This window comes from Bos javanicus, chromosome 29 (assembly GCF_032452875.1).
Source record: "Bos javanicus breed banteng chromosome 29, ARS-OSU_banteng_1.0, whole genome shotgun sequence".
Classification (NCBI taxonomy): Eukaryota; Metazoa; Chordata; class Mammalia; order Artiodactyla; family Bovidae; genus Bos; species Bos javanicus.
The window spans coordinates 1,589,018-1,601,064 of record NC_083896.1 but is presented as its reverse complement, the minus strand read 5'-3'; the positions used below and the strand labels follow the sequence as shown (position 1 = coordinate 1,601,064).

At 39.0% G+C, this 12,047-nt stretch overlaps 1 protein-coding gene across 6 annotated transcripts in view; it reads left to right on the top strand.

The window, feature by feature from the left end:
• The window catches only part of DEUP1 (deuterosome assembly protein 1), a 142,307-nt gene that overhangs the window by 16,335 nt on the left and 113,925 nt on the right, over nucleotides 1-12,047 (top strand). For 3 of the 6 annotated variants that reach the window (XM_061405987.1, XM_061405983.1, XM_061405986.1), the window contains exon 1: nucleotides 4,688-4,770. The exons of the other annotated variants lie outside the window; for them this stretch is intronic. In XM_061405987.1, coding sequence (XP_061261971.1) covers nucleotides 4,718-4,770 — 53 coding nt within the window. In that variant the 5' untranslated portion in view covers nucleotides 4,688-4,717. Of the gene's footprint in view, nucleotides 1-4,687; nucleotides 4,771-12,047 lie in introns of those variants that run through there. 6 annotated transcript variants of the gene reach the window in all.

Sequence of the window (12,047 nt, the reverse complement as noted above, 5' to 3'; positions counted from 1 at the left end):
TCATGAAGGGTTTTATCTGGAGCAGCTGTAGCAGTGGTGCCCATTAAAGAGATGGATGGACTGGAGTGGGAGCAGGTTTGTGGCACAGAGTAGCAGTGCTGCCCATTAAGGAGATGGACGGACGAGTGGGAGCAGGTTTGTGGCACAGAGTCTCTCACTCTGTTTTGAACTTGTAAAGACTGCGATGCGTATAGATGTCCTGTGGGAAAGTCAGTGTTGACTAGGTAGTTGGATAGTTCAGCAGCTCAAGCTGCAGACACCGATTAGGAAGTTACAGGAACGAGCTGGCACTCAAGTTTCATTAGAAATTTTCACTATTTAGGAAACGGTGTATTTCTTAGTTTTCTAGCATTGGAAAAACAGATTTTATCAGTGTTTGCCTAATACTCTACTGTTAGGATCTAGTGAAATAGCTGGCTGTATTTTTAAATTGAAAAAGAGTAAGATGACTGTCCTCATATGGTACTAACTCTACAGTCTTTCATTAAATAGACCTTTTGGCAGGAGGGAATTTTAATTATCTTAGAGATTGGCTTATGGAATCCAAGCTATGGTTATTGGTGGAAATCAATGATTAAATGTTTAAGTAATCAAAAAAAGTACCAAGGGTAATTTTAGATTTTGAAAATGGGATAACAGTATACTTTAGATACAAATTAGATTTGGAGTTTATTCTTTTTCAGTGGCTTAATAAGATGTCCAGATATACTTTATTTTCAGCCTCTCCCATAGGCTTAAGAAAGGAAATATAAAAAACAAAAAGGAATCTAAGCTAATGCATGTGTAAGCATTTATTTACTATTAATTGCACCATATGTTTCTATATATTAACCTGAAATTATTTTTCAGATAATTATTTAAACTTTAAATAGCAAAATTTGAACCACGTCTTCTAAGTGCCATTCTTCACAAATCTATTTAGAATCAAGCTTAAAAATCACCACCAGCAAATCATTTTCATAGCCTATATGGCAACTGAACATTCTGCTATTTAATTTTTCAGCACTGCTTTATTATAAGACATAGGTTGCAAAAAATAATAAGCTATTTGTATTTTAAGCTGAAAAGAATGAGAATCATAGAGTAGATCTGCAGTAATCTCTTCTGAGGATGGCAAGAAAAATAGACATTTCAGCTGTGCCTTTAGATTCGCAATCAGGTTGATGGAAACAGATAGCCCCAGGTCATTCACCTTAAAACCTAAGTAAAGAAACAAACAGTCGGCCAACCAGACGTGTAGAATTGGTATAGAATTTAAAGGCTCAAGAGACAGTTTTCTATGACAGTTAACCTGGGGTATCTTCTAATGCACATTAATGAAGTCTCCTTTATGTACAGTTGGGAAGGTCCCCTGGAGGAGGAAATGGCAACCCACTCCAGTATTTTTGCCTAGAGGAGCCTGGCGGGCTACAGTCCATGGAGTCGCAAAAAGTCGGACGCAGCTGAGCAACTAATATTTACTTTTTATTTAAACTTTTAGATGATTATAGAGATCATGCTGAAGAAAGAGGGTTAGTGCTTGCTAACATTTCACTGTCTGTTTACCTCATTTGATCTGTAAACCAAGATGTTACTTAGAATGTGAATAATTATAGAGAAGTTTCTAGAAAAACTTTATCTGTAATGAAGGCTTTTTAACAGAACTTCCATTCTCTTTAGAACTTAAAAATGAGAATTAGACTTCTTAAAAAAACATTGAGACTTGAAAGTTGTGACATTGCATTTTATTTCTGTAAACTTCTTTCTTTGATTATTATGATGAAGGCTTTGGGATAAGGCCATTATAGGTACATCTAAGCATGCTTTATTGGAATAGGGGATATATACTTTCTCCACATCCTAACACTAAGCTTATCACAAATGAGAGTGAAGAATGGACTGAATATGAGCCCCCACCTCAGGTATAGAGTAAAAGTAGGCACTGCAACGCCTCTATGTCAGCAAACCTCATGGTGACAATAAATTACATTTTTTGGACAACAAAAAAAGTGCTTGAGAAAAAGTTGCTTTAACTATAATATAATAATTAATTTGGAACAAGGGCAACCATGAAGCTATGGCCTGAAGATCATGAGGTGATAAATTTTTCCTTTACTGTTTGAGGAGAGACGATTGGCTAAAGAACAGACTGACACCACAGACACGTCTGTGAAAGTGGGTTCTGGGAGCTCTCCTGGAGCCTCTCCCTTGGGCTTTAATCATGTTTCTGCTGAGCACTGTGTGATGTGCACGTGGGGACTGTGAGCCACCAGAGGAGAGCTAAATTCTGTTTGTTATTATTTTTACCCATTTCTCCTAGCCTCTGGCAGCCACCAGTCTGCTATCCGTATCTATGAACCCAATTTTATATATATATATATCTACATTCCTGGGTCAGGACGATCCGGTGGAGAAGGGAGAGGCTACCCACTCCAGTGTTCTTGGGCTTCCCTGGTGGCTCAGCTGGTAAAGAATCTGCCTGCAATGCAGGAGACCTGCGTTTGATCCCTGGGTTGGGAAGATCCCCTGGAGAAGGGAATGGCTACCCATTCCAGTATTCTGGCCTGGAGAATTCCATGGACTGTATAGTCCATGGGGCCACAAAGAGTTGGACCTGACTGAGTGACTTACACTTTCATTTTCATATCTGTATCTTAGATTCCACATATAAGAGAATATATATAGTATTTGTGTTCCAGTGCCTGACTTATTTCACTTAACATAATACCCTCAAGTTTCATCCAGATTGTTGTAAATGGCAGGATATCATTCTTTTTTGTAACTGAGTAATATTCCATTGTGTGTATGTATGTGAACATACACACATGTATACCTCATTTTCTTTATCTGTATATCCACCAATGGACATTTAGGTTTTTCCATAACTCGGCTATTGTAAATAATGTTCTCATAAATGAGGATGTGTGTGTCTTTTCAAGTTAGTATTTTCATTTTCCTCAGATAAATGCCCAGAAATAGAATTGCTAGATTGTATGATAGTTCTACTTTTAATTTTTTGAGGAAACATCATACTGTATTCCATAGAAACTGTACCAATTTACATTTCCACCAACAGTGTACAAGGGTTCTTTTTTCCATATCCTTTCCTTGTCAATACTTTTTATTTCTAGTCTTTTTGAAATTAGCCATTCTAGCACATGAGGTGATAATCTCCTTATGTTTTTAATTTCATTATGTTTAATGATTAATGAGGTAGAGCATCTTTTCATGTGTCTTTGGGCATCTGTATGTCTTTTTTGGAAAAGTGTCTATTCAGATCTTCTCATTTTTTAATCACTTTTTGTGTATTAAGTTGTATGAGTTCTTGATTTATTTTGGGTATTTGCAAATATTTCCTCCCTTTTTCTTTTGTTGATGATTTCCTTTGCTATACAGAAACTTTTTAGTTTATTGTAGTCCCACTTGTTTATTTTTGCATTTGGTGTGAGATTCCAAAAATCACCATCAAGGCATATGTCAAGGAGCTTTACCACCTATGTTTTCTTTTAGGAATTTTATGGTTTCAGGTGTTACACCCAAGTCTTTAATTCATTTTAAGTTAATTTTTGCGCATGGTGTTACAATGTTGGTCCAGTTTCAATCTTTTGCATGTGGCTGTCCAATTTTCCCAACACCATTTATTGAAAAGACTGTTCTTTCCCCATTATTTGACCGTATATATGTGGATTTATTTCTGGGCTCTCTATTTTGTTCCATTGATCTGTGTGTCTGCTTTTCTGTGAATATAATACTGTTTAAATTATTATAGCTTATAACATAGTTTGAAATTTGAGAGTGTGATGCCTTCAACTTTATTCTTTCTCAAGACTGATTTAGCTATTTAAGGGGTCTCTTATGGTTCTATATACATTTTAAGATTATTTGTCCTATTTATGTGAAAAATCCCATTGGTATAGGGATTTTGATAGGGATTGCATTGCATCTGTAGATTGATTTGGGTGGTATGGACATTTTAACAATATTCATCCTTCCAATTTGTGAGCATGGGATATCTGTCCATTTCTTTGTATTGTTTTCAATTTCTTTAATGTTTTATAGTTTAAAATATACAGATCTTCCACCTCCTTGATAAATTTATTGCTAGGTATTTTATTCTTTTTGATGTAATCATAAATGGAATTGTTTACTTAACTTCTCTTTCTAATGTTTCATTATTAGTTTATTTAAATAAGCAAGTTCTTGTGTATTGATGTTGTATCCTGCAACTTTACCAAATTTGTTAGTTTTTGATGTAGTCTTTAGGGTTTTATATATATATAATATATACACACACATATACATATTATGTCATCTGGATATAGTAATAGTTTTACTTCTTCCTTTTCAATTTGGATGCCTTTTATTTCTCTTTCTTGCCTAATTGCTCTAGCTAGGACTTCCAATACTATATTTAATGACATTGGCAAGAATAGGTATCCTTATTCCTGGTCTTAGAGGAAAAGATTTCGGGTTTTCACCACTGAGTATGATGTAGGCTTATCATATGTGGCCTTTACTATGTTGAAGTACTTTTGTACGTTCCCTCTATACCCACTTTGTTGAGGGATTTTGTCATAAATGGATGTTGAATTTTGTCAAATGCTGTCAAATGCTTTTTCTGCATCTGTGTATTGAGATGATCACATGATTTTTTCCCTTTATTTTGTCTCTGTGACATGTCACAATGACTGGTATGTGGCTGTTGAACCATCCTTGCATCTCAACTTGATCACAGTGTATGCCTGTTGAATTTAATGTTTTGTTGAGGATTTTTGCATCTGTGTTCACCAGGTAATTTTCTTTTCTTGTGGCATTCTTACCTGGTTTCAGTATCAGAGTAATGCTGGCTTCATAAAATGAGTTTGGAAGAGTTCCGTCCTTTTTTTTTTTTTTTTAAGAGTTTGAGAATGATGGTATTTTTGACTGTTTGGTAAACATCACCAGTGAAGCAATCTGGTTCCAGACTCTTGTTTGTTGGGAGGTTTTGAATTACTGATCCAATCTCCTTATTAGCAGTCAGTCTGTTTAGCTTTTTTATTTCATTATGATTCAGTCTTGGTAGATGGTATGTTTCTAGGAATTTATCTATTTCTTCTAGGTTGTCCAATTTGCTAATTTATAATTGTTCATAGTAGTCTCATGATCTATTTGTTTCTGTGTAATATGTGTTGTTGGGCTTCCCTTGTGGCTCAGCTGGGAAAGAATCTGGCTGCAATGTGGGAGAGCTGAGTTCGATCTCTAAGTTGGGAAGATCCCCTGGAGAAGGGAAAGGCTACCCACTCCAGTATTCTGGCCTGGAGAACTCCATGGACTGTAGAGTCCATGGGATCACAAAGAGGCAGACATGACTGAGCGCCTTTCACTGACTTCACTTCACAATATCTGTTGTAATTCCTGTTGTAATAGCTCCTCTTTCGTTTCTGATTTTATTTGAGTCCCCTCTCCTTTTTGTCGGTGAATCTAGCTAGAGGTTTGTCAATTTTATTTATCTTTTCAAAGAACCAGCTCTTAGTCTCATTGATCTTATTTACTTAGTCTCTTTTAACCCTTATTTTACTTATTTCTGCTCTAATCTTTTTATTCTATTTCTTCTAGTTTTTTTTTTTTTTCTCTAGTTCCTTGAGGTGTAAAGTTAGATTATTTATTTGAGCCTTTTTGTTTCTTGAAGCTAAGTATCTATCATGGTAAACTTCCCTCTTAGAACTACTTTTGCTGCATCCCACAAAGTTTGGTGTGTTACATATCCATTTTCGTTTGTCTCAAGGTATTTTTTTTATTTCTCTTTTTATGTCTTCCTTGAACCTTTGGCTGTCCAGTGGCATCTTGTATAACGTCCACATATTTGTGAATTTTCCAGTTTTCCTTATATAATAAATTTCAAGTTTCATACCGTTGTGGTCAGAAAAGCTGCTTGATGTGATTTCAGCCTCTTTAAATGTAGTAAGCTTGTTCTGTGGCCTAACATATAATATAGCTTGGGAAATATTGAGAAGAATGCATTTCTGTTGCTTTTGGATCAAGTGTTTTGTAAATATTTGTAATCTCAAATGTTGTTAAAGGCTGATGTGTTTTAGTTGATTATCTGTCCTGTGTATCCATTGATGTAAATGTAGAGTATTATAGTCTCCTGCTGTTGGTGTATTGCTGTCAATTTCCCCTTTAGGTCTGTTGATATTTGCTTTAGTTAGATGCTCCTCTGTGGGCTGTGTAAATATTTGCAAACATTACATCTTCTTGTTGGATCGACTTCTTTATCATTGTATAATGCCCTTCTTTGTCTCTTGTTACAGTCTTTGTTTTAAAGTCTATTTTGTCTGATAAAAATATAGCTATTCCAACTTTTTTTTTTGTAGTTTCCATTTGCATGAGATCTCTTTTTCCATCCCTTCACTTTCAGTCTATATGTGTCCTTACATCCAAAGTGAGTCTCTTGTAGGCAGCATATAGATGGGTCTTATTTTCTTATCTATTCATCCACTCTGTGTCTTTTTTTCTTCACTCTGTGTCTTTTTTTCTTCACGCTGTGTCTTTGGATTAGAAAATTTAGTCCATTTGCATTTAAAGTGATTATTGATAGCTGTGCACGTACTGTACTGTCATTTTGTTAATAGTTTTCTGGCTGTTTTTGTGTTTCCTGTCTGTTCCTTTCTTCTTCTTTTGCTCTCTTCCTTTTTTGAGTTGATGACTTTCTTTCAGTTCAGTTCAGTCGCTCAATCCTGTCCGACTCTTTGCGACCCCATGAACTGCAGCTGCCAGGCCTCCCTGTCCATTACCAACTCCTGGAGTTCACTCAGACTCACATCCATTGACTCAGTGATGCCATCCAGCCATCTCATCCTCTGTCGTCCCCTTCTCCTCTTGCCCCCAATCCCTCCCAGCATCAGAGTCTTTTCCAATGAGTCAACTCTTCGCATGAGGTGGCCAGAGTACTGGAGTTTCAGCTTTAGCATCATTCCTTCCAAAGAAATCCCAGGGCTGATCTCCTTCAGAATGGACTGGTTGGATCTCCTTGCAGTCCAAGGGACTCTCAAGAGTCTTCTCCAACACCACAGTTCAAAAGCATCAATTCTTTGGCACTCAGCTTTCTTCACAGTCCAACTCTCGCATCCATACATGACCACTGGAAAAACCAGAGCCTTTACTAGACGGACCTTTGTTGGTAGAGTGATGTCTCTGCTTTTGAATATGCCATCTAGGTTTGCCAGTATGCTTATATTTCTTTACCTTTTATATATTTACTGGAGTTTTTTTGCTTTGTGGTTATCATGAGGTTTGCATATTAACAATTTATATCTATAACAATTGATATAAAGTTGTAAATAACTTAAGTTTGATACCACTGTAAAGCTTAACCTTCATACTCTTCCCTCTGCTGCATTTCATGTTTTTGATGTCACAGTTTACATTTTTTCATCTTGTCTATCCCTTAATTAAATTAGGAGAAGGCAATGGCACCCCACTCCAGTACTCTTGCCTGGAAAATCCATGGACGGAGGAGCCTGGTAGGCTGCCGTCCATGGGGTCCCTAGGATTCCGACATGACTGAGCGACTTCGCTTTCACTTTCACTTTTTACTTTCATGCATTGGAGAAGGAAATGGCAACCCACTCCAGTGTTCTTGCCTGGAGAATCCCAGGGATGGGGGAGCCTGGTGGGCTGCTGTCTATGGGGTCGCACAGAGTCGGATACGACTGAGGCGACTTAGCAGCAGTAGCAGCAGCATCCCTTAATTATTGAAATCATATTTTTGTGGTTTGTGTTTTTAAATCTTCATGCTAGCTTTATAAGTGATTAACCCACTACCTTTACTGTATATTTACCTTTCCAGCGAGATTTATTATTTCAAACGTGTACTTGTTAGTGATCAGTGCCCTTTCTTTTCAGCTTAGAGAATTTCCTTTAACATTTCTTGTCAGGTCAGTTTAGTGGTGATGAATTCCTTTAGCTTTTCTGGAAAACTCTGTATCTTTTCTCAATGATAACTCTGCCAGTTGGTTTTCTTTATTGAAATTTTTTTCCTTTACTACTTTGAATATATTGTGCCATTATATATTTAGTACAGCTAAATAATAGTAATATACCTAAGACAAATAATATATTAATACAGTTTAAAAATGAGTTTTATTGAAACATTTTGGAAAGGTTAAAATCTGATAAGATTGCTCATCAGTTTTTTCGAAACTCCTTTTCTTAGGCTTATCCACGGTGCATGAAGCAGTCTCCTCTTTATTCCTTCTCCGTGCTTCCTTTCCCCTCTCTCCTTTCTCCATGGTGACTTCTATATTTGTCTTTTAAGCCAAATCCCCTCTTCTCTTTCCCAAGCTAAAGATCCATTTCTGTCAGATATCTCTCATGTCCTGAACTAAGCTCACTCTTTTTTTAAATAAACAACCTGATATCCACTTCTGTTTTCCCAATTGTTGATGGATGGACTGCCCCTACATTTCAGTTTGCCTAGAACTGTCACTGTTTGTATCTGTTGTCCTGAAATAATAATTAATAGTTACCCTTTCACTTTTAAAATTATCCTGGGTTAATAACAAATCATATGTCACCATAGCTATCTGTCTGATTAAGTTCTGCCTTTTAAGAACCAGCCCTTCAGCCACTGTTAAAGGACTTTGGAGTGGCAGGCATGTCCATGAGTCTTACCCCAGCTCCTGTTTCTCTCTCCACATCCATCCCCCTGCCGTTCCTCCCTGACACACTTGCCCCTACTTCCTCCGTTTATATCATCAGCTTTCTGTTTTGCTGTCCATCTCCAAGTAATGATGTCCTGATTGTTTTAACTCTAGGATCCTCAGACTGGTATGTTACCCTACGAGTCTCAGCGCGCCCCTCCCTTTCTGGCTTAACGCCTTTAGACCTCTAGCCTTCCTCAGAACCCTGCACTTGTGAATCGCTCCCACCGATAAACCCAATAGTTAGGGCAAGGGTTTACCTGCCTTAAGCAGTGTATTAGATACAGTCCACCCAGTCTCCAGTGCTGAAAGCCTTAGAGAAATGACTTTTTTCTCATTCAGCTCCTCAGTCAACTTTTATAAAGTTGGAATAAGATCTGCTTTATGGGATATTGTGAGGATTCATGAGAGGAAGTACAGCAGAGTAATTAGCATAGTGTTAGCATTTAGCTAAAGAAAGAAATGAAAATATAAATGTTAGTGTCCAGACAATGAAGGAGGCTAAACTAGTCCTTTGTCTTTTATTTTAAAGTTCACTAGATTTAGGAGCAAATATTGATACTGAGGGGGCTTCCCTGGTGGCTTAATGTTAACAAATCTGCCTGCAATGCTGGAGACGTCCTGCAATGAGGGTGACAGGGGTCTGATCTCTGGGTGGGGAAGATCCCCTAAAGAAGGAAATGGCAACCCACTCCAGTATTCTTGCCTGGGAAATCCCATGGACAGAGGAGCCTGATGGGCTACAGTCCATGGGGTCGCCAGAGTCGGACACGACTTAGTGGCTAACCAACACCGAACGGCATGTACTTGATGCCTTTGTTACCAATGCAGAACCTGGTGTCTGTCCTAGACTTGCTGAATCTGATCAGTGGGGGTGTGATAGACGATTCTCTCCAATCTGTGCAAGGTGTGCAAACACCGAGTGGGTAGTTGAACTAGATGACTTGTAAAAGTCCTCCCACCCTGAAGTCTAATATTCTTACTTTTGTATAGCATAGTCATACCCAGGAAATAAACCCTTCATTCATTTATTTCACAGTATTGGTTGAGTGGCTCATAGCAATGCCACTTTCTTCTTTAGGCCTGTGTTTTACTCCCACAGGCATGGCTCCCTCCTAGATGCCCGGGAGATAGTAATGGAGAACACTTGTTTGTTGACTCAGAGATTCGCTGAGCGCCCGCCATGTACTGCGGCGCTGTGCCCAGCCTTGGTGAGGTGGTGATGAGCAAGACTGACAGAGCCCCTTCCCTTCAGAGTTTACACCAGCAGAAAAAATAAACCAATTGTGTTTACAGTAAAGGGGATACGTGTTGTTACGAAAAAGAAAATGGTGTGAAAACCATTCTTTTTGTTCTGTTGTTTTTCCCCACATCAGAATTCCAATTAAAATCCAGTCACATTATTCATAGAGGAATTAGTAATTCCTCTCCTCAGACTGGTTTTAGGTTTTAAGTAAAAACTGAGAGCCTTTGGGCCCTAGCCCAGGAATACTGGAAGACTCAGGATGCATTTTTGTACTTAAAACCGCTCTGGTGTCACAACTGGTATGAAGGCTGTTGAATAAGCCAGTCAAAGGTACATCCCTTGTTCAGGTTGACTCTGGGTATTTTAGAAAGGGATTCCAGAAGTTCTGAGTCCTTTGAGTTCATGTACCCGTTTCAAACCTTATCGCAACAGAGCTCATTTGTACTACATTTTTCAAGGAAGTTCTTATTCAAAACGTGAAGATGTTATTAATGTAGACCCTGCAGTAACTGCAATAGTAACAAAAAAGTCCACCAACTCTGCTATCAGTGTTCCTTATCACCACTGTCCTCAGCACTTTAATAGAGAAAATGAAAATTTTCAACTTTGCATGTTACATTACAAACAAAACCATAACTAAACAGAGAGAGGAAGAAGAAAAAACACCCTGTCTTTTGCTGTGGATACAGGAAGGCACTTAATTTAGAAGCAGCTGTCTAGGATCTAGTTCTGGCTGTTCCATTAATCAGTGTGTGACCTCGATGGGTCTGGGCTTCAGTTTTTTAAAATGCTAAATGATCCTTAATTAGCCCTAAAATTCTCATTCAGTGAAACTAGATGGAGGAAATGGTGTCATTTTATACTTGCCTCTCCTGCCTTCCTCCCAGCTACACAAATACGTCAGAAGCCCCATCACCACTGAACAGATGGATACTGAAGCAACTTGCTTCTCTAACCTGGACGTTTGTGCGTGCCTTAAGCTGAAGCCTGAGACCTCGATGTCTACCTGCTTATCTGGACTGAATGAGTGAACTGACACCAGGTCCTTGGGGAGTGCTGCGCTTCTCGGAAGGAGAGCCCTGCCCCGGGAGCACTCACAACCTCAGCAACTCTCAGCCTCAGTAATGCTAGTTCGCAGCAAGGGTCCTGTTTCAAACACCGTAGACCTTCCTAGGACCAACTATTCCTACGTTTCTGACTAATAATATCTGCACTGTCTAAAATCTTACGTTACCCTGCCCACATCTGCCCAGTCAGCTTTCTTCCAGCAGACATCACCGGCCAGATGGCATCAAGCTTCTGTCCTGAAGGAGCAGCAGTGTAGCCCAGGTGCCTGTGAACCTGGTCCTGCCTCGCCTGGGTCTGTTCCTCTGCCCCTGGCAGGCCTTGTGAAGCCCCAGTTACCTGCCATCAAACCTCCTCAGGTTATGATAAGCACATAGGCATATGTAAGAGGTACATGTAAGAGGATGGAATTATTTTCTAAATATTTATGTATTTATTTGTTTTTGGCTGCATTAGGTCTTAGTTGCAGCATGAGGTCTCAGTAGTTGTGATTCATGGGCTTTAGTAGCCCTGCTGTATGTGAGATCTTAGTTCCCAGACCAGGGATCAAACTCGCATCCCCTGCATTGCAAGATGGATTCTTAACCACTGGACCATGAGCGAATTCCCTGGGATTATTTGTTAGAATTCTCCTCAAATTAGCCCACTCTAAAATTTATTATTTTTCAGTTCAGTTCAGTTCAGTAGCTCAGTCGTGTCTGACTCTTTGCGACCCCATGAATCTCAGCACGCCAGGCCTCCCTGTCTATCACCAACTCCCGGAGTTCACCCAAATTCATGTGCATCGAGTCGGTGATGCCATACAGCCATCTCATCCTCTGTCGTCCCCTTCTCCTCCTGGCCCCAATCCCTCCCAACATCAGGGTCTTTTCCAATGAGTCAACTCTTCACATGAGGTGGCCAAAGTATTGGAGTTTCAGCCTCAGCATCAGTCCTTCCAGTGAACACCCAGGACTGGTCTCCTTTAGGATGGACTGGTTGGATCTCCTTGCAGTCCAAGGGACTCACAAAGGTCTTTTCCAACACCACAGTTTAAAAGCATCAATTCTTCAAATTAACTTTATTTACTGTGGCCT